The following is a 27,006-nucleotide window of genomic DNA, read 5'->3' on the forward strand; positions in this document are numbered from 1 at the left end:
TGTGTAAACCTGCAGACGGGGTCCAGTGCTTGGAGTGTTAACTCTTCTGGACCAGCTGGTGTAATAAACCTGAGTTCTCCCAACTCTCTGAGTGCTGCTTGGTTTGTCGCCCTGATCAAGGTTACTGTCACAACTGAGCTGTAACACCGAGCTGTAAGACATTTTTCCGCAACAGTAGTAAAGGAAAATGGTAACCTTCTGCATCCACCGTCAGAGGAATAATGAAATCCTTTTGGCACCATGTGGAATGCTATGCAGGTGTGAATAAAGGATGAAATGGGAAAAGCTCCAAGACAAAATCAGTATAAAAAGCATAGAACGATATGATAATACAATGCAATTACGTGGAAAAGGTACAAAATAAATGTGTACCCATATGTATGCACGGAAATGCATTTTAAAATATGGAGGACAGTCCTCAAACTTAACAGTGGCTACCACGTGGGTCAACTGAGGCTCCCTAAATCTGAAACAGTAAAGCTGCATTTTTGGCATTAAAAAAAATATCTGCAATCATTTCTCAGCCAGACTATGCTTGAGGCTAACTCTGAGCCTTCCTGAACGGGGAAGAAAAATCCCTTTCCATCTGGAAGAGAGGAGCCGGAAGAGTAAGAGTGGCCATCAGCCTGAACCAGCACCCAGGGGTGCGGGGAAACTGTGTTTATCTGAAAAGACACGGACAAAACCCCAAATGTTTTATAAAGGCGAACAGGCGAAACTTTTGCAAAGTAAAACTTTTAATAGCTAATAATTAAAAGAACGAGAGCGGGTGTCCTCCATGCCCCTCTGCAGCCCAGTAATCCCTTTTTCCAATAGCAACCCTGAATTATTTATTTAGAAGTTAAAATACAATGTGTGGAGGAGGGCAAGCAGGCCGTTTAGTGCAATCCTTGCAGTTGGAGGAAAGAAAATAGAAGTTCTTTCCAAAGGTGCATTTTTGTTACATATAGACACATTTTCCCATAAGAAACTCCCAGAAAAATTGAAACCACATGTGCAGATGGCCAGGGCGTGCTGTGTGAGTTGCTGTGCAAGCAATTCAGCAGGGCTGCAGCAAAACCAGCTTTCTCAGCTCCTGGGTCCTGGAGCTTGTCTCAACAACAAGAAACCCCCAAACAACAAACGGATCCCAGCGGGGGGAACAACATTGTAGCCAGCGAGAGCTATTTCCTTCACCCCCACCCTGTTCCCTTGGAGCTCCAAAAGTTACAAACTGTGAGTTTCCTTCCTGATAAACCCCAAGGCTTCGTCACTGATTGGTCTCAGTTTTGGAAAGGACGTGACATCAGCAACTTTGCAGACTTGGGGCTGGGGGGCTGTTGTGGGCTGTGGGCAGCCTCCAGCCAGCTAGGTGGAGTGTGTGTGTGTGTGTGTGCGTGCGTGCGCGCGCGTGTGTGTGGGCGCGCGTGTCTGACCACAGGTAGTATTCAGATTACCCTGCCTGTTCTGGTCTGTTCTCTGCCATCTGACCAGGACGGTGCAGCTCAGCCGGTCCCAGCACTGGAATTTCCCAGGAGCAGGGGGAGCATGGAATTTGGACTTTCCTGAGCAGCTGAAGTGAAGCGCGGCGCTTGTCCGACCCAGGAGAGCACCATGGATGGCGAACCGCGGGGCAGGGACGACAGCAAGCTGCCGAGGCCAGGAGGCCCTCCTGACGTCAGGCTCCTTTCAAACCCATTAATGGGGGGTGAGTCTAGGGGTTTTGGAGTCTGAGTGCTGGGGAGGTTGGTTAACGTGCTTAGCTGAGAAGAGAGAAGAGGGTTGGGTGATTTCAGTGGCTCCATCTGAGATGTGGTCACCGGGCAGTTACTGGACAGATGTCTGTGGCTTGCTGGTATATATCCTTAACACGGTTGTTCAAAAATGTGTACACCTCTATCCGCAGGTCCTGTAGACCATACAAAGTCAATTATCGCAGTTTATTCTCCAGTAAAAATTTCAACTCCAAAGAATTATTGTTTGTGGGTCAAACGTATCGCTTACATTACATTGGAGGTTTTAAAGTTACTTATAAATAGGAACACTTTGCTAAAACATTTATTAAAAGGTCTTAGGTATTTGGCATTTGGGGCTGGGTTTATAAGTGATGTTCAAACATTGAGCACTGATTGATCCACCTTAAAAGGAGCCCCCCGTTTTTTTTTTTAACTTTGGGGCAATGTCTTAACAGCTGTAATTCTCACCTGTTCCGTGGTGTCTTTGCTGATGTATAGAGTCTCACACCTCTGGGACAGTCATTTCCTTTGAACATTCCTGACTGAAGGATTCTGAAAAATAGGTCTAGGCGTCAGAGGAGAGTTTATGCCTGGTAGGCTGCCCACAACACTTGTCTGTCAAAGGGACAAAAGCAGGGACCCTGCAGTCAGCTAGGATTTATTATTCTCCTACTGTTTAGGTGCCGAAGGGGGGAAAAACAAAAGACGTTAAATGCAAAATACCTTCCCTCTGGCTAATGGAGCAGAATGGTCTGCTCATTCATTCATCCGTTCGTTCATCCACTTCTGCTTGTAAAATGAGCAGAGCCCTGAGTGAGTAAGATTTGGATCGGCACAGGCAGACCAAAAGTAACTTTTAAAAATGAATTGGATAAATGTGTTTTTTTAAAGCAGCCAACCAATCAATATGGGGAAGAATCCATCATCTGGTTTACTTTCAGCATGATTATTTTACAGCTGAGCAGTATCATTTTTATTTCCACATGAGAGAGGATCGCTGGCCACTTTTCACTGCTGAGGGTTTCTAAAGGTCCTAATCCAACCCTGGTTGGGGCTGGATGGGTTGGTGGGGGTGGGGAGGCATATATAGAGTATGCTGTCACAACTAGAATGCAGAGTGTCTTAGCATGTCTGTCTAGTGAGAACAAGTTTGGAGAGGTGGAACCCGATAATGAAACTTCAGAACTAAGTGGAGGAGTTTAGCCTTCATGAGGCAGGGAATTGGGAGACATTGATGGTTCTGGAGTGGAGACCTGGCCATTATTAAGACTGTAAGTAGATTAATTTGGTAGCCACAGTCGGGATAGATTGTGGTGGATTTATGAGAAGTTCGTGTGCTAATCCTTTGGTTCTCAAACTCACATCAGCACCACCAAGATGGATTGTGAAAATGCAGATGGCTGGGCTCCCCCTTCTGATGCAGTAGTAGGTCTAGGGTGAGACCTGGAATCTCTATTTATAACAAGCACCCCGGTGGTGCTGATGCTGATGATTGCGGACCACACTTTGAGAACCACTGCATGAAGCTGACTGGAGCAAGCTTCATAAGTCAGAGAGAAAGGGAAAATAGGGGTGATAATGTCCAATGAAAGAGAAATCAGACTCTGTTGCTTAACTACTGGGGCTAAAGGAGAGAAGACAGCCAAAGCCTGAGTTAATGTCAGGTAAGAAGGCTAGATAAGAGAGAAGGTGGGCAAGGGAGCTGGCTTGGGAGCAGGGTGAGGAAGGGAGGAGAGGGAGTTCTCTTTTGAATATGGAAGTGTCAGTGCCAGTGACCAGGGCCCAGCATGATGGTGATGGACAGAGGCCGGGGAATGAATTCAGCTTGAGAACCAGACCTCAGATTGTTCTGCGGAAGGGCTGGGCTGAAATCCTGGGGGAGGAGACGTTGTCTGATGGCTGATTGGTGACAGCCAAGGATGCAGTCCTGGGTCAGATCTCCAGTTGAAGCCATAGGACCAGGAAGTTGGCCAGAGAAGTAGGAAGAGACTCGGATGCTGTCATTTCACAGGGACTAGAGGAAGGGAAGTTTTCCAGGAAGCAGAAGTCACAAGGGTAGATGCCAGGACCCCTCTGCTCTCCTACCTCCTTCTCCACATCTGACCGGTCAGCTCCTGCCTCCTTCCGCCCAGCCACGCCACCACTCCCACGGAGCCCTCCCAGGCTTTCTCCCCCTCCCTCCCCCAGTGGAGTCTTTCTCTCCCTACTTTGTGTCAGTCCTGCCCCCTGGGCTGAACCTCACTTAGAGCTGGATTGCATTTGTTTATACTTGGGAAGCCTTGACCTTGGTGAAGAGTGGAATGTGAAACACTCAGACTGTTATTTCCAAATGGCCATGACGAGAAACTCAGCTCAGGTGAAGCCGATCCCCTGGCACAGGCCCAGGGCAGAGGGACTGCAGGGCCCAGGTGTGGGTTGTTTTGGGGAATTTGGCTGCTTCCCCCTCCACTTGCAGGCTTGGCTTTGCCTCCTCCGGAGGAAGGGAGAAAAGGCTACAAAACTGGCAGCCAGCTCTTCATAGAGATTTAATTCTTCACTCCTCTGCCCAGGAGCAGGAAAAAATTATCTTTTTTTTCCCCCTGAAAATACCTTGTTATGGGTTGAACTGTGCCCCGCCTCCCAAAAGATACATTGCAGTCCCAACCCCTAGTACCCCAGAACGTGACCTTGTTTTGAAAGAGTCACTGCAGATGTAATTAGCTAAGAGGAGGTCATACTGGAGTCAGGTGGGCCCTTCATCCAATGACTGGTCCTTGCATGAAGAGGAGAGGAGGCAGGCAGGGAGAATGCCAGGGGGCGACAGAGGCAGAAATTGGAATGATGCCTCTGATAAGCCAAGAAACAGTAAAGATGGACACCTACCAGCAAAAGCTAGAAGAGTCAAGGAAGGATTCTTCCTTAGACTCTCTGGAGAGAGCATGGCCCTGGCGACACCTTCATTTCTGACTTCCAGCCTTCAGAACTCTGAGGTGATGAATTTCTGTTGTAAGCCACCCAGCTAGTGGTAGTTTGTTATAGCAGCCCTCGGAAACTATCTCATACCTACTCATAGAAACGTTGGGAAATACACTGAAGGATAAACTAACAGACACGCATAATCCCACAGAACAGGTGATCACTGTTGCTATTTTTAGTGTCTATCCTTCCGGGTTTTGCCTGCGGACTTAGACTTATCGAGAGATTTTCTTCCTCACAAAATTGAGCCCACCCTGGACAGAGTATTCACAATCAAACCGAAGACAGGCATGGAAAGGAGATCATTTCATTTTCTTACAGTGGATTTTAGATGTTGGGGCACCATGGCAGGGGCATGTTTTCTGGGGGAGACCTGCCTGCTCAGACAGAATGGGTGACAGGGTGAGGTCCCTATGGAGAAGGCAGCTCGAGAGGGACAGAGTCAGAGAAAGGAGAGGCTGGGTGATGGAATTAGAGAAATAATTGCAGAGGACAGAACCCACTTGCCCAAGAGCTGCCTCCATGGGCCTTTCTGTTTGCCTGTTTGCAACCATGAGCCTCTGTTTCTCTTCTTCCTACTTTGATTTGTCCTGGAATCCAGCCCAGGTCCGCTACAATTGTAAACCCAGCACCCGGATCCTCCAGTGCCGGTGCACACCACTGAACCAACCCTATCGTGTCCCAAAGACTGAAGCCAAATGCTCCCACCCTCTCGGAACCGCCCAGCCTCTCTTTTTGCGCCTTGAACTTGCCAAGTGTTTCCCAGGAGGAATACATTGATGCTACTCCCAGCGTTCACTGGCGGCTCTCAGAGCTTCATTAATAGCTCTTTGCAGAATGTAGTGCATTAGTGCATTTTAAATCTCTTCTGAAATAATAGAAATTTAAAAAATCATTCCAGAAATTGCAATAAAAAATGAAATGGCAGCCTTCCTAATGTGCTACAGGGTTTGATGGAGACTCAATTGAAAAGAGAGGTAAGCTTAATGGCACTAATTAGAGGACTTGTGGAGTCGTTTCATTAGGAGAGCTCCCTGCCCCATTTTAACCATGAGCTACACTCCTGGATCTGTGGCATTGCCAGTAACCCCATTTGGCATCTGTTTCTTGGCAGTAAAACCAGTAGATCCTGGCTGTACAACTCTTGGGGAAGAATCCTTAGTATATACCAAGCGCTAGGATGATGTGCTGTATAGATGTAATGGCCCTTGAGTTTCAAAGACTTCATTAGGGTCAGCGGAAAAGGGGATTGTGACCGTCAGTGTGCCCTGCATCCCTAGCTTCCTACTGTGAGCAGCGTCCCTGTTCTGGCAGGAATAGGTCCTCTTTCCTACTTAGTCGGCGCTCTCCAGTTGTCAGCAGGAAAGCAGGCAAAGCTGCTTTTAGATTTAATTGCTCATGTGTTGAGCTTGTAGCCTATTGCCTACTTCTGATGTGGGCTCTGGAAACCCTAGAGAAACATCTGCTGGATATCTCGCCAGTGTTTTTAAGAGCTGAAGAGAGTGTGTGGACTAATAATCTGTGTTACAAATTATGGCATTTGCTAAATGAGCTATATATAAAGTTCATGTCAACCTTTCGAAGTTTAAAGTCTTTAGCTAATCACTCAAGTGTTTAGAGATCTGAGGCTAAAGGCTTTGTATACATCTGAGATGAATTTTGACTTTACAAGGACCTAAGGTTTTCTTCTGGGCTGGAATATAGGCCTGCTATGATAGATTCACCAAACCCTCGACTTTTAACTTAGGAAGGGAAGTCTCATACACTGCTGATGAGAATCTAACGTGATACAGCTGCTTTGGAAAATAGTCTGGCAGTTTCTCAAAAAGCTTAGCACTGGGTGATCACATCATACAGCAGTTCCACCCCTAGCTGTGTACCCAAGAGAATTGAAAACATACATCCACTCCAAAATTGGTACATGAATGTTCCTAGCAGCAGCATTCGTAACAGCCAAGAAGTGGAAACAACTCAAATCTCTATCAACGTATTGGTCTATGTATACAAATACTGTTTGGCCATAAAAGGGATGAAGTACTGATACACACTGTGATGTGGAGGACCCTTGAAACATACTCAGTGAAAGAAGTCAGTCACAAAGGACCACATAGTGTATGATTCCACTTATATGAAAAGTCCAGGATAGGCAAATCCATAGAGACAGAAAGTAGATCAGTGGTTGCCCGGGGCTGAGGGAAGTGGAAATGGGGGAGTGACTGCTAGTGGGCAGAAGATTTCTTTTTGGGATTATAAAAATGTTCTGAAATTGATTGTGACAATGGATGTTCAACTCGGAAATATACTGAAAACCATTGAATTGTACACTTTAAATAGACGAATTGTATAGTATGTGAATTATAAATCATTAAAGCTGATAGAGTGTTCACTCCCCACCATGTGTACTAGGACAACACCTTGAGCTGCTCAAAGACACAGACTCTCTGCTTTGTAAACATGGTGTTCTAACACAGGGGTTAGCAAAACCCCAGGTAGTCTTTTTATTTTCCTCTTGGAGAAGTACATAACTCTTCATTTACCCTAAATAAAAGGAGTAATGTTTTCATGATGAATGCATAGAAAGTAAAGCCCATTTTTGTCTACACTTGATAATATAATTGCATCGTTTTTATGCAGTCTAAACAGTTATAATTTAGGACCCAAATGACCTGCCTGGCTTTCAGCTGTAATTATCTGGGGTAGCTTTAAGAAAGGTTGAGCAGTGTGGCAGCTATACTTCTTAGCAGGTGAGCAGTTGGAAGGAAAAAATGACTTCATCATCACACACATGGTGATGCAACTGATTTTTAAGACCTTTCTCAATTGGGGGCGTGCTCTTCTCACTCAAGATGTTGTGTGGATGGTCTTTTGCCTTAGCGCCAATGGGGTAGAATGAGTTGTATTTTCATTCTCCTTTGGAGGTAAATCTTTCCATAGCTGCTGTCTGGATGGTAGGGTCCAAGCACGAGAAGCAGCAATATTTTTCCTAAGAGAATTAGGACCCTCAGAGAAGGCTGTGAGGACACTGATTTTCTATCAAGCATAGGTTTGGAGGATCGGAAAAACCATTTCACTGAAGGTACCTCGTGCATCTCAGTGATCCCAGAAGGAATGCCTTGGCTGAGCAGTGTGTAGGCAGGCTCATTCAGCTCCGTTTTTCCCTGTTAAATGCCTCATGAATTCATCTGGAAGGATGGTCATTTGCTCCCTGGGACAGATTTTCCAGGGGATTGATAGCTCCAGGTGGCAAGCTGACGTCAGCTGAAACGTGTTGAGTACAAAGTGTTCTAGCCTCCTCCTTGATGACCTTCCGTTTGCCAGACTTCAGTCACTCTCCTGGTTCTCCAGCTCTTCTTGGCTTTTAGGCAATTCCAGTTCCTTCACGAGGGCTGACTGTTACCGGAGCATCCTGCCTTGTTTGCCTGAAGCGTGTTGACTCAGGCAGGCAGAGCTGGAGCTGCAGCCAGCTTCAAGAAGCCTCCTTACCTTCTCACTTCCTGTGTACTGGGAATCAGACGCAGCTCCCGATGAGAAAAATTCAGGTCTGCACTACCTTTAGGTGACATGGTGTCAATTAGAAAGAAAGGAACACATTTAATGCATTGGGCTAAGTTTTCCAGGCTTCCTTCCTAAGAAAGTATTCTTTCCATATGGTTGGAGAATACATTTGCTGTTTTATTTTTTTAATTAAAAAAATTTTTTTTAGTGGAGGTACAGGAGATTGAACCCAGGATCTTGTGCATGCTAAGCATGTGCTCTGCCTCTGAACTATACCATCCCCTACTCCGTTTGCTATTTTAAATAGCGGTGATTGTGGGTTATGATCAAGACTGTTAAGCGTTAGGGCAGAATAATAATAGTAGCTAATAGGTGTTGAGCCTGGGGTAGGTGTACTGCTGTCCTGACTTGACAGAGAAGGAAACTAAAGCCAGCATCTGCCCAGGGACCCACAGCTCAGAAGTCAAGCGGGTCTGAATTCAGAGCTTTCTCTTCATGGCATTGGCACACTGCCTTTGGGGGTAAATCGTGTCCCTGTTACAAGGTCAGACTGAACTCTGATTTGTGCTTGGTGTTGGGACAGGAGGTAATCTATTAACAGATAGGGTTCTGTTTAGATTTGATTCCAAACCTAATGGTGTATGTAATTACACGATGACTGCTGTTAGTATATGGCACTGTTTGCTGAGATGCCAGAGTTTGTATTTCACGCAGGAAATTGGACTGGCAACCACAACTGAACACACTAATGCTGGTAATTAGTGAAGCCCTCATTTAACTAAATGGACCATTTTGCCTTTGAAACCAGGGTGTGTAAATGGAAGTGCAGTAATCTGTCATCCCAATCCACCTCTTTGGTCCTCGGTTTGGACACTGGCTGTAGTTATTCCTTTAGCTAGCTAGGCATTTCAAATAAACTGTGTACGAGGAACATCCACAGAGGGGAGAGATGCCGGAGTCTTGATTGGAGTTTTGGTTGATTGACTCCAATGTCTCTCCCCAATAAGACCAGTTAGGCTCTCGTTGACGCCCGAGGATGAGCCTCTGGGTGTAAAGTATGTTAGCAAGATGTAACCTGGCTCTCCCTTTCCTTACAGATGTTGTATCTGATTGGTCTCCTATGCATGAAGCTGCAGTCCATGGACGTTTGCTGTCTTTGAGGAACCTCATCAGCCAGGTAGGTGATTTTTGGAAAAAAAAAATAACTAAGCCCATTCTATTGTTCACTGCACTAAGAAAAAGATAGCGTAATCTGATATTAAGATGTAAATTTTTTCTTCAGCCAAATGAGATGAATCCTGTCCTATCTAACCATTCTTTTATTTGGAGGCTGGCATGATACTCCAGTTTGGTACAATTCTGTGCACATAATTGGTACTATAATATCTATTCAATGAATAGCGGGCAAATTAGTGTTGCCTTCACTTTCTTCAGTAGACTACTATGTTCTTGAAAATCATCAAGTAAAACAGTGGTTCTCCACTGGGGCAGTTTTGCCCCAGAGGAGGCATTTGACAATGGAGATAATATTAGGTTGTCACAACTGAGAGCAGGGTGTTCCTGGCATCGTCTAGTAGATAGAGACCAAGGCTATATATTTTTTTATTGAAGTATAGTCAGTTTACAATGTTGTGTCAATTTTCGGTGTACAGCATAATGCTTCAGTCATACGTGAACATACATATATGCGTTTTCATATTCTTTTTCACCATAAGTTACTACAAGATATTGAATATAGTTCCCTGTGCTATACAGTATGAGCTTGTTTATCTATTATATATATATATTAGAATCTGCAAATCTCAAACTCCCAATTTATCCCTTCCCACCCTCCTCCCCTCCTGGTAACCATAAGTTGTTTTCTATGTTTGGAGTCTGTTTCTGTTTTGTAAATAAGTTTGTCTTTTTTTTAAGATTCCACATATGAATGATATCATACAGTATTTTTCTTTCTCTTTCTGGCTTACTTCACTTAGAATGATAATCTCCAGATCCATCCATGTTGCTGCAAATGGCATTATTTTATTCTTTTTTATGGCTGAGTAGTACTCCATTGTATAAATACACCACAACTTCTCTATCCAGTCATCTCTCAATGGACATTTAAGTTGTTTCCATGTCTTGGCTATTGTATGTAGTGTTGCTATGAACATTGGGGTGCATGTATCTTTTTGAATTAGGGTTCCCTCCTGATACATGCCCAGGAGTGGGATTGCTGGATCATATGGTAGGCCTATTTTTAGTTTTTTGAGGAATCTCCATACTGTTCTCCATAGTGGCGGCACCAAACTATATTCCCACCAGCAGCGTAGGAGGGTTCCCTTTTCTCCACACCCTCTCCAGCATTTATCGTTCGTGGACTTTTTACTGATGAGCCAGGTTAACTTTAAATTATCTTGTGCTGGTTTCATGGCTGGAAACCAGTCCTACAGAACTTTTGCCCTGCACCCCTTACTCTGCCCATTTCCTCTCCTCCAGGGGTGGCCTGTGAACCTCATCACGGCAGATTACGTGTCCCCACTCCATGAAGCCTGTCTTGGAGGTCATCCTTCTTGTGCAAACATTTTATTAAAGCATGGAGCTCAGGTAAGGGAAACTCAAATCACATCTTAGAAACCATGAATGAAAAATGACTATTTATAGCCCTTCTGAATAATTTCCAGTATTTTTGATTAGCATGACTTGAAATATGAACAGGGTTTTTTCAAAATTATTATGTTCATCAAGCTTATTTGCTGTAGTGGTAGATGAAATACTGCATTTTTAGCTAGAAAGTAATGATTAAAGTGTGTGTCATTTTCTTTAACAACCGCTACTGATAAATAGTTGTTAGATTTCTGCCTTCATTCCTATGGGTGGAAGGTAATGAAATATTGTAGAAAATAACGTAACATTTTGGCTCCATAAGACCTGAATAATGGTCCCAGACCATCTCTACCATTTACTAACGTTGGAAACTTTGGACAAATTACTTAGCCTGTGAGCTTTAGGGTCTACATACGAAAAAAAAGAAACAGGGAAAATAACCAAAAATATGATGTAGCATATTGTGGTATTGTGAGGATTGAGAGAGAGAAGGCATATTATTATTTGGAGAATGGGAATCAGAGCGGCATAATGAGATCCTAGAGAAGGAAGATACAAAGTCATTGAATTTCAAAGTGGGGACCAGTAGGTCTTAGATAACTAAGTCCTCTCATGCTCAAAAGCGATGGGAAAATCTGCTCAAAGATTCGACATGGCCTTCTCATGTTCTCTCACCCGGGAGTTACTGAGTATTTATTATGTGCCTAACTCTAGACAAAGATTTTTAGGAACTTATACACTAAATGAGGGGACAACCAGATAAACAGGTAAATTGCTGAACGTAACACTGTCTGCTTTAAGAGATAAACCCTGAAATCTCCGTAGCCTAGTATAATAAAAGTTTATTTCTTGTTCAACTCAAACTCCAGTGTGGGTGTTCCCGGCTGGGTGGCTATTTTCCAAGGTGATTCCAGGACACAGGCTCCTCTCATCCTGTTGCTCTTCTGTCTTCAACAAGTGGCTTCCATTCCAGATGGTTGGAAGGGGACAACACTTGGAGGATTGTGAATGGACGACTTTGAAGGGCCAGTCTTGGCAGTGACATATGTTACTTCTGCTCACATCCCACTGACCAGAATTTAGGCCATGTCTAATCGCCAGGGAGGCTGGGAAGTATAGTATGGCTCTGTGCTCAGGAGAGAGGAAATAAGTTTGTTGTATGCTTAGCATCTCAACCACAGCAGGCAATTACTTTTTTGTGTGTGTTTTTTTCACAGCAGGCAATTACAATACACTGTTTTTATCCATTAGTTTAAAAAAATTTTTTTATTTAAGTATAGTTGATTTAGAATGTGTTAGTTTCAGGTGTACAGCAAAGTGATTTAGTTATACATATAAATATATATATATATATATTCATTTTCAGATTCTTTTCCATTATAGATTATTACAAGATATTGAATATAGTTCCCTGTGCTATACAATAGGTCCTTGTTGCTTATCTATTTTATATATAGTAATGTGTATGTGTTAATCCCAAACTCCTAATTTATCCTTCTCCCCACACCTTTCCCCTTTGGTAACTGTGGTTTACAAACCAGAGACTCACAGACATATCCATTAGTTTTTGCTGTGTAACAAACTACCCTGACTTAATGATTTAAGACAATAGCCATTTTTTCTCTCCCAGTTCCTTGTGTTAGCTGGACAGCTCTTCGGTCTGGCCTGCTTCAGCTGGAGGCATTTGGAGTTAGCTGATAGGTCAGCTGGGGCAGACTGGTTCATGGTGACCTTGACTGGGATGGCTGAGAAGTCTGGGGAGACAGGAAATCTCTCTGTGGTCTCTCATCCTTTTGCAGGAGGCCTGGGCTTTTCCACATAGTAGCAGGGATTTCAAGAGCAGAAAAAGAGGGTCACCTCTCTGCTGGCATCACATTTGTTACTGTCCCATCGGCCAAAGCAATTCATGTGGGCAAGCCCAGATTCAAGGACTGAACGGTCTCCATCTTGTGATGGGAGGAGTTGGAAAGCCACATTACAAAGGGATTGTGCATCTTGGGCAGAGAATCTGTGGTCATTTTTGCCAACTACCCCAATGTAATAAGTATGACTAGTAAGCGGACTGTTGGGAACACACAGAAGTGTTCCTAACTCGTTTATTTCTGATGGAGAAAGAGGGAGTCAGAAGAGGCTTCTTACAGGAAATGATGTCTCACTTGAGACGTAAAGGATCTGTTGGAGTAGCCAGCTGAATGGTGGGTTGGGGAAATGCTGGGTTTTCCACCCATTGGGAACAACAAATGCAACAGCCTAGAAGTGAAACTGAGCGCCTGGTTCATCACTTCAGATCATTCCTTAGAGCAGCAGAGCAGAGCAGGCGAGAGGTCAGAACACAATGAGCTTGTTGTCCAGCCAAGAAAACGGGCTCTGCCCTGAGATCCTCAGAGAGCTATAGACGAGTGCATCATCAGGGTTATGTTTTTCTTAAGAAGACTTACCACAAACTTGAGAACAGGGCCAGGACCAAGCAGACGCAAGAGAGGTGCCAAGGGTGCAGGCTTTAAGGAGCTGCTCACGCTCGGAGCTTGCAGCCCTTTCATGACCCTGGGAGTGAGCGTCTCCTCCAAGTGTGCACCTGGCTGTCTTTTGTGCCTCACTCGTCCTGGCGTCGCGTGGAAATAGCCTATGAGAATAGAGTGCCTTCGCTGTCTTCACAGCATCATTGTTTAACAGAGTCACCAAAGAATTACTTGATACAGAAAAATTCACCTGCATTTGGCTTCGTCCTTTGCCATTCGATTCACATTGTGACGTTAGATGTTAACTTGTAAGTTTTAGTCTCATTTCCAATGTTAGAAAAGATTGCCCCAAAGATGCTAGTTTTATGGCCCTGTAAGATATTAACCAGCTTTGTATCGATTAGCCAATTTATTCCAGCATTCCACTGACTGGCTCTATAAATTCTCCTTTGAGCCAGTCAGTTTTACTGGTTCTCTCATTAATGAATGAGTTACATAAAATCTTTGGCTTGTGTTCACTCTATATGGAAGCGATGTTTTTAAATTTGAAAAAAAAATTAAAAGATTACTCTAACTGTTGTGGGGAAATTGGATTGGGGTGGGATGGATCTCAGATGGAATGTTTAAAATAAGGAGATTAGTTTGTAAGCTATTGAAGATCGTAAGTAGTTTCAAAGTTCATGTTCTTGGGGAGGGCATGGAGGAGACAGAAGATTTCAGAGACATTCTTGGTGCCTTACAATCCATACCTCATTCAGCTTTTCATAGCAACTGTGTAGAATTTGTTATTTTTGTCCCCATTTTATAGCTGTGGAATTGAAGGTCTCTGAGAAGTTAAATAATAGCTTGAAAGTGATGGAACTTAGATTTGAATCTGGGTCGCCCCACTCCTTGCCTTCATCCTGGAGCTTTTGTTTCTAGGTGAATGGTGTTACTGCAGACTGGCACACTCCCTTGTTTAATGCTTGTGTCAGCGGCAGCCAGGACTGTGTGAATTTGCTTCTGCAGCATGGAGCCAGCCCCCACCCTGCGAGTGATCTGGCCTCCCCCATCCACGAAGCTGCTAAGAGAGGTAAATCTGTTGAGAAGTTAAGTTTTCCATCCACTCCTTTGAGGGACCTCTTCCTGTTGCAGGGAAGAGCGAAAGGGAGCAGTAGTTCGCAATCTGGGGTCCTGGGACCAGAAATATCCTCCCAACCTGGTGTGCAAATGCAGATTCTTGGGCCCCCATTCCAGACTCCTTGAATCAGTAACTTTGGGGGTGGGGCCCAGCCACCTGTGTTTTGTTGAACAAGCCCTCCAGGTAATTCTGATGCACAATCAGTGCGAGAAGCATCCTTTTCTAACATTTGGAATGCTGTTCACGGCTGTATTTCTGGAACAGGGCCTGTCACATGGTAGACTATCCATCAACATTTGTAGAATATATTATTGAACCCATGACCCCATAACATCAAATTATTTTATAAAACAGATTACATTCTATTTTAGGGCTTTAATGAATATTGTCTCAGGGCCACCTAGGTTTGCTAAGTGAAAACAAACTTGCAACTTTCGGAAATATAAGATGTTATATACAGTATGGGGTAACTCTCCCCACCCCCAGCTTTCTTGAGGTATAATTGACAAGTAAAACTGTGTTTATTCGAGGTGTACAATGTGATGATTTGATACACATATCTATTGTGAAAGGATGCCCATAATTAAGTTAATTAACACATCCATTGCCTTGTACAGTTACCTTTTTTGTGTGGTGAGAACATTTCAGATCTACTCTCTTTCAAGTCTATAATACATTATTAGTGACTGTAGTCATCATGTTGTACATTAGACCCCCAGAACTTACTCATCAGGGGTAGTTCTTTTCATAAAGTCACAGTTTTCCTACTGTTCTGAACTCTGAGACAAAAGACAAAATTGCACGTTTTGTTTGCTTTTCCTCCTCCTCTTCCTTCTCATAGTGATGACCGTACCTTGCCAGGAGGGCTGTTCCTATCTTGTTGACAGCAGCCCTATTTGACTGGATCCACCCATATTATACTTAGCTCCTGAAGCATTGGCATTTCATCACGAGGAGAGATGCTATCTCATCACATTCACTGAACGCATAGAACTAAAATGGTATAACGAGAGAAACGCCAAGGAGCAAATGTTTCAACTACTGACATTCTAGAGCAAGGAAGAGTGATTCTGCTTTCACTAAACCTAGCTGGCCACGCTGGGTGCCACTCATGTTGGACCTGGTACCTTCTTCTCAGCCTCACCTGTGCCCACTGTGGCCTGTTTCTCCCTGTCCCATGGCTCACGCTATGCCCTCTTCAGATCCACCTTTAGTCTCTGTTCTTCCACACCTTTCCCCAGTTCTCACTTCGATTTCAGCACTTGGACTGATTACCGAGCCATAAACAATTGGAAAAGGTGGATGGTTGCTGGTTGCTTACCGTGGCTGGTCAACTCAAGTGGAGTTCCACCCAGAGCTGTAGGTCACATCCTATGGTCAACCCATTAACTTGCGCCAGTGTGGAAGGTCATTTCCTATTCTAAGTAAAGGAAACAGCTTTTGATCCCTGGAAAAGTTGTTGAAAATTTTAAACACACAGAAAAATGGGCAAGGTGATGTTTCCCTGGCTAAGAGAGTTTGTGCTGTAACGGTTTGCTCCCCCTTTGGGCTGCAGGCCACGTGGAGTGCATCGAGTCTCTTGCGGCTCATGGGGGCGACATTGACCATAACATCAGCCATCTGGGCACACCATTATATCTGGCTTGTGAAAACCTGCAGGTAGCCTGTGCCAAGAAGCTTCTGGAATCAGGTAAAACAAAAAGCAAAACATAGCAAGGACAGTAAATGAAAAGGAAATGAAAGCTATTTGAGAGCTCTTTCTCTCATAGCAGAGGGAAGAGTGTGGGCAGGGGAGTCGGACGGGATCACGGCTTATACTATGTTCCCACGGGGAGTGACTTTAAACTGACCTTTAATTCTCTCACTGTAATAAGCATGATGATAATGATGCTGGTGTCTTCTCCCAGGATGGTCCTCCGTGATGACTTCTCCCTTTCCTCTGCCTCCCTCTCTCCGGCCAGTGACATCATTAGGCTCTGCATAGCTTTCACAGCCGCTGCGTTAGGGCTGAGTCTCCCTGTTTGGGGCCTTCCTCACCGGTTCTCTTTCATTTGCAAATAGAAGTTGACCCATTTTTAGCCCACTGTAAATACTATGTTTTCTTTGAAAGGGCCTAAGTCGAATCATTCTTTTTCACCTTCCTGCTGTGTGTCCAGTCCCTTCTTCAGCACTTGGAATACCATTTCATCACCTCTTTAATTATTTAAGTCCTGTTTACTGTTTAAAAATCCAGCAATCTTTCCTGCCACCAAATGTCCTTAGAGTTCTTATTGCCTTCTACTCAGTTGGTAACTATTACCATGAATTAGGAGATTCGGTCTCTCTCCTTCTCTCCCTCTTTCTCTCTTCTATCACCGAAAGTGGATTTTAAGCCCCTCGTTAGGAGAGGACCAGATTTTGCATCCCTCACAAAGCTGAGTACAAGAACAATTGAGTTAACATTTGCTGGATGGCCAAAGATTCCCAGTTTATGAGAGCGACAGCCACTCAGGCAAAGCCACATGTCCCCACGTGTAAGCCAGCATCTGGGCTGGTGAGGGGACTGGCTGAGAGTGTAGGGATGGAATTGGGTGGGGATGGTCCTAGAAATCTACCTTCTCCCTGAAGAGGAGGACTTTGCCACCTACACTGGGATCTTGGGATTGGCCACCCCAATGTAGGCAATGCTGTCATAATTGGTTGCTCTTCAGAGTCCCAGTCACACAGCCCCAAGTCTCAGGTTTCAGCCCCACAGCAGCTGCTCCACAAGTGAATGTGGCTGCCTGCCGTAGATGGGATTTCCCCATCTGGCCTCACTTCTGGCCTGGCTAGTGTTAGGGCTCCATGAGTAATGAACGTGCAGCTGTCAGGCCACCAGGATTTTCCTTGTAGGTATCACACTGTGTCTGGTGCTCCAGGGCGTGGTGTTGACCCTCACAGGCCGTACAGCACGTGCTGCCCGTTCAGCCATCATCGGGGCATTTCCCCCACGTTTGTAAATGGAGTCAAGTCATCTCCCGTTTTCTCCGGAGAACTGCTGTGCCCACCGGGACGCCCTTTTGTCAGGGAGCCCTGAGGTGCAGCGCTTTGACAAGGGGATGCTGGGACTCTGCTCCTCGGCTGACTCTCTGTTCTCGTGACTGTTTAGGAGCAAGTGTGAACCAAGGCCGGGGACTGGACTCCCCTCTTCACGTGGTGGCCAGGGCGTCCAATGGGGAACTGGCCTGCTTGCTCATGGACTTTGGAGCAGACACTCAGGCCAAGAATGCTGAAGGCAAACGTCCCTCGGAGCTGGTGCCTCCAGAGAGCCCCCTGACCAAGCTCTTCTTGCAGAGAGAAGGTGCTTCTTCTTTGCCTGAACCTAAGCCCTAATCCATAGAGACTCCTGTGGGCTCTAGCAGGAGGCAGGTACTTACTGAGTTCTGACTTCTGGTCCTATTAAAAAGATCATGCTCTGCCATCACCGCATGTGGGGAGCTGAGATAACTGAGTATTCAACAAGGTACCGTATGAGTTACATAGTAGATAACCATCCTGCTGTTTGGTGTGTTGGAGACAGGCTGTTTTGGACGATCTAATATTCATATGTGGGGTATGCCAGCTTTTAAGGAATTAAGATTTTGTTTTAAAATGTTCGTATTAAAGTTATCTAAGACATGCTTTAGAATGATGCAGCAGAAGCCTCCTTGGGATTGTGCAATGCCCCAGGATGTCTTCCTGCACTACAGATGGGCTGAACCACTGGGCATTTGATTTCTGGGGGTCAGGATGCAGCTAACTGAGCATGACATGGTATTACTTCATGATCCACAGCAATCTGAAGAACTTTACTATTTTTTCTAATTGAAGTGTAGTTGATTTACAATGTTGTGTTAGTTTCTGGTGTACAGCGAAGTGATTCTGTTATGTGTGTGTGTGTATATATATATATACATACACACACACACATATATATACATATACACACATTTTTTCAGATTCTTTTTCATTATAGGTTATTACAAGCAATTGAATATAGTTCCCTGTGCCATACAGCAGGACCTTGTTTATCTATTCTTATATGGTAGCTTGTATCTGCTAATCCCAAACTCCTAATTTATCCCTCCCCCGCCTCCCTCCCCCCGCCCCCAGCTTTCCCCTTTGGTAACCGTAAGTTTGTCTTCTGTGTCTGTCAGTCTGTTTCTCTTTTGTAAATAAGTTCATTTGTGTCACTTTTTTTTACATTCCACATATAAGTGATACCATGTGATATTTCTCTTTCTCTGACTTAACTTCACTTAGTATGATAATCTCTAGGTCCATCCAGAAATGTTTTAATTTCTTTTAAAATCAGGAGGAACAAAATTAATAGAATATAATTTGGCTTGTATTCATCTTTATACAGACACAGTTATCAAATTACTGGCTGTAAAATACTTTTTTTTTTAAATTAAGAAAGAGATCCATAAAGGCAAAAGTGCCTCAGGGTTCCTGAAAGTCATAAATCATATATATAGACACACACACGTGTGTGTGTGTGTGTGTGTGCCTTTATATATAGAATCCCCCTTCGCCCCATCAAATAATCACATTGGATATTCAAGTTGCCTCCACTAACTCGTCCCTTCTACTTTATTTCCTGAAGCCCATTCAGATACCTCCGTTGCCTTTAATTCACATTTTGGTGACAGTGTGGTCAGTGAGCCCACTGTTTTGTAAAATACCACTTGCCGTTGGAGAGAATTGCCACTTCTTTTGCCTCCATGAGTCATTTTGGGGGTTCCGGTGAAGTTACCTCTCCACAGGCTGGAAGGGCAGAGGAAGTGGGGCTGGACAAATGCTCAAAGGCAGGTTTAACATGTAGGTTTAACATGGCCACTTCTGTCTCCGGGTGTCCCCGGACAGGAGTTCAGCAGTATGACCACCCCACCCCTTGCAAAGCATCTAAAGCCGTGTTTACTCATGACACACAATGACAACTAAACATGACTCTCTAAGCCCAGCACGGCAAGAGCCACCCGAGTGCACTCGATCTTAAAGCATCATGAGTGTTGCTGGAGGAGAAAAAGGAATTGACACCCAAAGCCCACTGATAAATGTAGAATGAGCTGCTTCCATTATTGAGTAAAGCAAAGCCCCCTGAGAATACTTTCAGGTGCCAGCAGGTGGCTCCAAAGCGGTAGTAGGTTTCCAGCTCTATTTATATGGCATGAATGAAGGCTATACTTGAACACCATCCCACTTGTGATAAACAACAGATACTCAATTTGCATCAGTAGTTACACCGAGCTTATTACTCTGATGTCCTGTTTTTCCTAATTCTCCATTAGGCTTACTCTGATGTCTTGTTCTTTGTAATGCCTTATTTTTATTTTTAAATTTATTAATTTTTTTTTATTGAAGTATAGTCTGTAAGTCTTTATCAGTACCTCCTACAGTTGTCCCTGACAGTGGGTCTGGCACCTACAATTAGTCATGTGTTTCAACATTCCTTAGTGAGATGAGACTCAGTTCTGTTTCTGCACAGTATGCTTCTTGCCATTTGTTAATAAGTGCTTTGAGTACACTGGGAAAGCGTTCATCCATCTATTCCTTGAGTTCACGGAGCATCATCTGGAAGGTGCCCTAAATTCCAACTGGGACCTTGTAACTGTGTTGTGAGGACCTGATTGAAAATACGGCATTTCTTTCTTTGCGTGTTTATATGTCTATTTCCACCTCTCACTCTTTTCCATCACCTGAGAAGTATGCCACCCAGTTTACCCAGGAAATCAGAGGCCACTGAACCTTCTTGGTGGCATTCTCAACCATGGCCACACACTATAAGATGACCTGGGGCTTGTGCCTTTACAAAATCCAGATGCTGGGGCCCCACTCAATGGTAACTGAAGCAGCATCTCTGGGGTGGGGCCCAACAGCATGTATTTTAAAGCCTTCCCCCGCCCCACCCCCAGTCTGGATTGAGGGCTACAGCTTTATGGGATTCTGGAGGGTCTATAGCTTTGCTTTTTAAAAAATGTTCTCAATAACCAAATGAGAATTCCCATTACACATTAGTGCAGGGGGTGGGGATGGGAAATCATTTCCCATCCTTTTACCCTATGACAGGGTTCCTCAACCTCAGTGCTGTTGACATTTGGGGCCAGTTGGGGGTGGTCCTGTGCACTGTAGGATGTTTAGTGGCATCCCTGTCCTCTACCCACTGGATGCTAGTATCACCCCACCCCCAAGTTGTGACAAAGAGAAGGGTCTCCAGACATTGCCAGGTGACCCTCAGGAGCAAAATACCCCTTCCCCATCCCTATGGCGAACCACTATCGTAAGATGTAAATTCTTGGCTAGATCCCTCTGCAAGGTTTGTGCTCATTCACTTTTCACCTACGAGTTGAAGTCCTGAGACAGCTCTGAATGCAGATGATAAAAACAAATACAACTTAAGATAACACTTTTGCTTCATGGAAAACTCGTTATATTTGTATATCTTCCAATTGCTAAACTATAAAAGTACTTGCATCCAAAATATGACCTTTTTTTAAGGTAAAAGCCAAGAAAGCCATAAAACATGGATTTTTATTTTCATCGCTGGGGATTACATAGCTTTGTAATCCCCCGGTGCGCTTCCAGAAGCCTCCATTGGTAAGATGGAGCTTTGAATTTCTTTCAGTCTGTTGTAAATCAAAAGCTAACAAACTCATTTCAATTCAGTACCAGAAAAGAGAACATGGCCTAAAAACGCCTCCTGCAAAAAACCAGAAGATGGTCTTAAGCAGTACCACAGTATTTCCTTATAGTAGTGTTATCGCTTGTACGCTTTAAAAGAAGAAAAGTCTTAGCTCCGTGAAACCGACGTGTGACTTGTCTTCCACTCTTTCTCCAGGGCCCCCTTCTTTGATGCAGTTGTGCCGCCTTAGAATTCGGAAGTGCTTTGGAATCCAGCAGCATCATAAGATCACTGGCCTCAGCCTCCCTGAGGAGCTGAAACGGTTTCTCCTACACATTTAAGTGTGTCAAGGGAATGGAGTCACAAACAACAGACAAACGTTAAGGGTTGAGGCCCCTGAGGTTTTAAAATAAAATCAGGTTTATAGAACTTGGCTAGTTTTTTTTTTTCAATAGGATTTTTATTTTTAATGGAACAGACTGGGTACTTTTGTGTTATTGGTTGGAAGGTACAAAAAATTTTTTCCCGCCTGCCTGGAAGAGGATGGCTAAAGTAACAGCAGTGGTCTTGAATACCTCCTACATGCCAGGCGCTGAGCTTGGCATGCTTTCTGCTTTGTCTGATTGAGCCCTGACAGCAACCCTGCCAGGTGGGTACCATTCCCCCCGCTTCTCCAGCTGAGACCCTGAGACTCAGGGAGGTCCATTTGTCCAGTTACCCACAGTGAGCACAGGGAAGGCAGATTCCAGTGTAGGTTTTCTGATGCTAAACTGGGGACTTTGAAGTGAAGCAGGATTTTCCAACATCACTCTCCTGGCTCCATCTCCACCACATGGGAAGGAAGATAAAGAAGAAAGACATTTCTTTGATTACACCTGACTTTACTTTTTTAATCTTCCTTGTCCTTAAGACGAGCCCACCACTGCCCTAGTATTGTATAGCGGCCAGTTCTTTTTCCTCAACCAAAATGTGCTATATACATATCAGGCATATTCTAGAACCGGGCTATTCAGTACAATTGCTACTGGCTCAGTGGTTCTCAACCAGGGGCGATTTTGCTCCTTTGGGAGCATTTGGCAATGTCTGGAGACTTTTTGGCGGCCACAACTAGGGGTGGGGTACTCCTGGCATCTAGTGGGTAGAGGCCAGGGCTCTCTGAACATCCTACAGTGCCCAGGACAGCCCTCACTGCAGTTATCCAGTCCAGAATGTCATTAGTGCCAAGGTTGAGAAACCTTTCACTAGCCATAGGTGGCTATTTTTTAAGTGTAAATTAATTAAAATTAGACAAAATAAAAAATCCAGTTCCTCAGAGTCATTAGCCACATCTCAGATGTTTCCTAAGCACACAGCTAGTGGCTACTGTATTGGACAGCACACACCGATAAAGATCATCACAGAAAGTTCTGTTGCTCCATTGTTACATAAATTTCTGTTGGACAGCACTCTTAAGATGCTCGACAAATGGAGTTTAACTCGCTCCATTTCTGATTTATATGAGACTCATGATACAATTAAGTACTGATGGCTGTAGTTTCAGTCTTCTCTCTGAGACGTGACTTTGGGGTGCTGTGGCATCAGTAGAAAGATTGTACCTACTTAAGGAATATCCTTACCTGTAAGATGACATATGGCCTAGATGATCTCTAAAGAGATTTCCTATATAATTTTCTGTCATTGTAAATTTAATTTGCTATATGAAAAAAAAAGTTTTTCAGAACAACTGGTTCTAACTGCCCAACTGGTTACCCAGCAGATGGCGCTGATGCCACATAGTTACTTAAGCAAATGGGTTGCTCCTCATAAACGACCCATTGTTAGATGGTTTACAACATAGGCTCTGGAAATTTCCACGAGGAATGAAAACTTTGTAGTGATAAATTCCACTGACACTGAGTTTTCTTCTCTTCCAATGTGCTCCCAAATTCACATGTGACTACGTCACCTCCCTGCTCCTTTTTTTGGCCTTGATCTGATTGTGTTTACATTTATAACTGCTCAGAATTCAGATAGAAAAGGACCACCAGCACCCTACCACTTGCTAAGTCATTTAGTTTCATTAATTTGTTTAATTACTTTATTCAGGACATATTTAGTGAGTGCTGGTGTCTATGCCAGGCACTGTTCTAGGCACCCACAGGATGCCCATAGTGAAGGAGGTGGGCAAAGATACTGACTTTCCGGACCTTACGCTCTAGTCTGGGGAATCATTTGCTAAAGAGTAAGGAACCTAGGCGTTTTGCTATAGCTTTCTTTTTAAAAACAGTAGTTTTAAAAAAATACCCTGATTTCTCACATAAAATGTATTAGACAGACTCTTGCTTATGTTAATGTTCCTTTGGCCAAATCCTCTGCGTTTAACCCAGGATTGTACGAAATTATTAGAACAGCATTTTTCTTCTCAAATCTTCCAGACAATCAATTTGTAAATCCGTATAATAGATGGTCATCTCCACAAATGGGAAAAACACCACCCCCACCAACTCCCTCATTACAATTTAGGAAAATCTCAAATTACTTCACTTAGCAGTGCCCAGAAAGAAGATTCTATTTCAATAGGAAGTCTATTTTTATGAGTCGAGATGTGGTTATATTTATAGGTGACATATACCTTTGAATGCTTTATCGTCACAATCTGGCACAGCCTCGTAAATCCTGTCATCAAAGCTGGTTCGGTGACATTTAGTAGAACCCCACCTTCTTGAATGAGGGATGTAAATTTTTAGCATCATAAGACCATCTTTTAAAAATGATAATTACTTTGTTTTAAGAGTGCAAACTTACCCCCTATTGATTGTAGCCCATTCTGTTGGTTTACATCATTCCCTTGGTTTTCTCCAGCAGAAACACTGACCAGTTGGTACGAATCATGTAATTATGAAAGAAGAAAGTAAGAAGAGGTAGGCGCGAAGGGTGATTGATTTATTCTGGGTTTATATTGGGGCTGATTGACATGGTCTGATGTTCCATGTACCAGGCTGGTGTGGTTAGTCATTAAGCAGTCACTCGGGCTCAGAATCAAGGGACCAAGATGTGTTCAGCTGTCTGTTCTGGGGCACGGGGTTGGGCAGTGATAATATGATGAAAGCCCAGCATGAGGGCTTGAGTATCAGACCCGGTCAGCATCTCATCGGCTAAACAACAGCTCACCTTTTAGAGCGTTTGCTCAGAGTTAGGCTTCATGCATCGGGGTTTTACAAGCCTTACCCCCAACCTACACAACTCTTATCCCCGTTTTACAGATGGGGGTGCAGAGCATTTAAGGAGTTTGCAAAAAGTCACACAGTTAGGTGGTGAAGCCAGAGCTGAATGCAGAAGCCTGAGCTCTGAACCATTACCCGCCTTCGGGTTCCCTCAGTAAACCCCAGCGCTTAGTTCCTGGGTCCTAAAGCCCCCCGCTTCATTTCCCGGCAGGCCTTGGAGCTGGAGGTGGAGCCGAGCCCGTAGGTCAAAGGTCTCGGCAGAGGGTCAGGCGGCTGTGCCAGGCGTAGGTTCGCAGCCGCTCAGCCCTGCCTCCGGTCGCCTGACCCAGCCCGGGAGGCCCCAGACTTGCTGCCCCTTGCGGCCGGTGGGTCCGCCTCGCCAGGCCCACGGCGCTGGTGAGTACGGAACCGTGCCTTCCCGTGGGACCAAGCCCACGGTGGCGAGTGAATTTTCCTTGACCTGAGAGTGTTTGGTATTATCTTTGTCAGTGACGAAAATCTTTGTCGTGTGTAGAGCAGAGGGCAGGCTGACTGGGCTTTGGAAAGCCCTCTGACGGCTCATTTGCTACTTCAGTGTGTTTTTTTCTTTTTTTCCTTGCTGTGTGCGTGTTCTATTGCTGCATGACTAACGAGCTCAAGCTTCGTGGCTTAACGCAACACAAATTTATTATCTCCTAGTTTCTGTGAGTCAGAAGTCCAGGCATGGTATGACTGGTTTCTCTGCTCAGGGTCTCACAGAGCTGAAATCCAGGCATTGGTCAAGGCTACAGTTCTCATCCGGGGCTCGGGGTTCTTTCTTCAGGATGACTGGTTGTTGGGAGAATTCAGTTCCTCGCGCTCGTGGGACTCAGGTCCCTGTTTTCACGCCTGCTAGCTGTCAGCTGAGGGCTGCTGTCAGCATCCAAAGGCCACCTACAGTCCCCCCCCCCCCCCCGCAAGTTCACAACATGGATGCCGGCTTTTTTTTTTTCAGGCCAGGTGGAGTGCATCTTCCTGCATTCCTGTAATCACCTGGAGGAAACGCTCTCCTTCTAAAGGGCTCACCTGATTAGGTCAGGCCTCCCTGGATATCAGACCTACTAATGGCTAATAACCATCAATGTTGTGTCAATTTCTTTGAAGTCCAGTATATAATAACATGATAATGATTACTTTTTGTTATAAACGTGTATAAACAAACATGTATATAGTGCTTACTCTATGTCAGACAAGGCTCTAAGAATTTCACAAACATCAACTCACACAATGCTTATAATTATCCTATGACATATATATATATATGTTACTATATATATTTTCCAGCAAGGAGGCAGCCACAGAGAGGTCAGGTAACTTCCCCTAGGTCATACAGGTCTGTCAGGGACCGCGTAGTTCCTTTAATCACATCAAGTGTAGATCGATGAGTTTGGCAACAACGACTGAAGGGCCAGGTGTGGTTAAGACGTGGGACTTCTCAGCCCTGCCTCTATTCCCTTTGGAGCTGGCTCACTCAGTACAAGGTCACTGGCATGCCCGCCTGGGGTGAGGGTGGGGAGGAGTGCTCTTCTCTCTTGTGCTGGCCTTCGCGACTCTGCTGTAAATCTAGGCATGTTCCAGACTGAATGTGTGTGTTCCCTACCCAATTCAGATGTTGAAATCCTAACCCCCCAAAGCAATGGTATTAAAAAGTAGGGCCTTGGGGAGGCGATGAGGTCATGAGGATGGTGCCCTCGTGATGGGATCCCCTTATGTAAGGGGATCCCTTATAAAAGAGACCTCAGAGAGCTCTCTCATCCCTTTTGCCATGTGAGGTCATAGGAGGAAGATGGTTATCTATGAAGCAGGAAGCTGGTCCCCGGCAGACACCAAATCTACCGGCACCATGATCTTAGACTTCCCAGCCTCCTGGACTGTGAGAACTAAGTATTTGTTGTTTAAGCCACCCAGGCTGTGTTATTTTTGTTATGGCAGTGCTAATGGACCAAGACAAGGAAGGTCAGTTTCAACTTGGCTGATTTTACAGGAGACTTCCCTAAAGTTTGTAGAAACCAAAAGGGAAATGAGGTAACATGGTTATGAAGTGCAGCTAAGTTTGCTACTGGTCCACCTCCTGGCCTGGCCCTGGCCAACTTCCCTCTGGCAGAAGACATCACCCCTTACCTCTCCCGATGTCCCTCAAGCACTTACCTGTGGTGCTCCTCCACGCCCAGGAGAGTGAAGGCCGGAGATGAACGGGAGCCTCCTAGTCGGCCTTCTGCTCCAGGCCCACCTTCCATACTCTGGTTTCCTGTCTGATTCCCTGGTTATGTCACTGGGGGCCACCAGCCCCCGCTCACCAAAGTGTGGACTTACTCTGTAGCCACAGGAGGTCTGTCTTATCAGATGACCCACCAGCTCCCAGATGCCAGAGGCACTCACCATCAGAGGCAGGATAAGGGCGCCTTGTGTTGGATGTAACGTGCAAGCTTGTTTTGGTGAGTCAAGAACAGGCCCTCCCAGGACTTCCTGTGTCTTTCTCCAGTCCCAGCTTTCAGAGTGTGGAGGCAGAGGCTGAGGAAGTTGCACTCAGGTTTGGCTTCTGCCATGGACATATCATGATGAGGAACATGGCAGACATTGTGGGCGTGGTCTGCTCAGTACAGAAAAGGGCCCAGCCGTCACTCTGTATCCTCCATGATGTGCTGGAGGAGAGCGTCCTCTTGCTCAATACACCCTCCAAGACCTTAGACTCCTTCAAGTGTATAAATTCTCACTGATTTGACAAGATTGATTTTCTGCCCTTTACTTTGCAGGATCCATTGTGAGGCTGAAGCAAGTAAATTGATTTCCACTCATTTTCCTCCCCACCCAAGGCCTTTTTGCTCACTTCTGGCAA

The 27,006-nt window shown here is 44.8% G+C and overlaps 1 protein-coding gene across 2 annotated transcripts; it reads left to right on the forward strand.

Moving 5' to 3' along the window:
* The first annotated feature begins 1,303 nt into the window (after positions 1–1,303).
* On the forward strand, positions 1,304–21,378 carry ASB9 (ankyrin repeat and SOCS box containing 9). Of its 2 annotated transcripts, none has more exons than XM_010993407.3 (7): positions 1,304–1,687; positions 9,263–9,342; positions 10,644–10,751; positions 14,132–14,282; positions 15,886–16,020; positions 17,458–17,717; positions 21,166–21,378. In XM_010993407.3, the coding sequence occupies exons 1-6, from the start codon at positions 1,594–1,596 to the stop codon at positions 17,679–17,681; spliced, it is 792 nt and encodes a 263-aa protein (XP_010991709.1). In that variant the 5' UTR covers positions 1,304–1,593; the 3' UTR covers positions 17,682–17,717; positions 21,166–21,378. The 2 variants fall into 2 exon arrangements, with proteins under 2 accessions (XP_010991709.1, XP_010991708.1); XM_010993406.3 differs by having other exon boundaries at positions 17,458–17,649.
* Positions 21,379–27,006: the final 5,628 nt, after the last annotated feature.

This window comes from Camelus dromedarius, chromosome X (assembly GCF_036321535.1).
Source record: "Camelus dromedarius isolate mCamDro1 chromosome X, mCamDro1.pat, whole genome shotgun sequence".
Lineage (NCBI taxonomy): Eukaryota > Metazoa > Chordata > Mammalia > Artiodactyla > Camelidae > Camelus > Camelus dromedarius.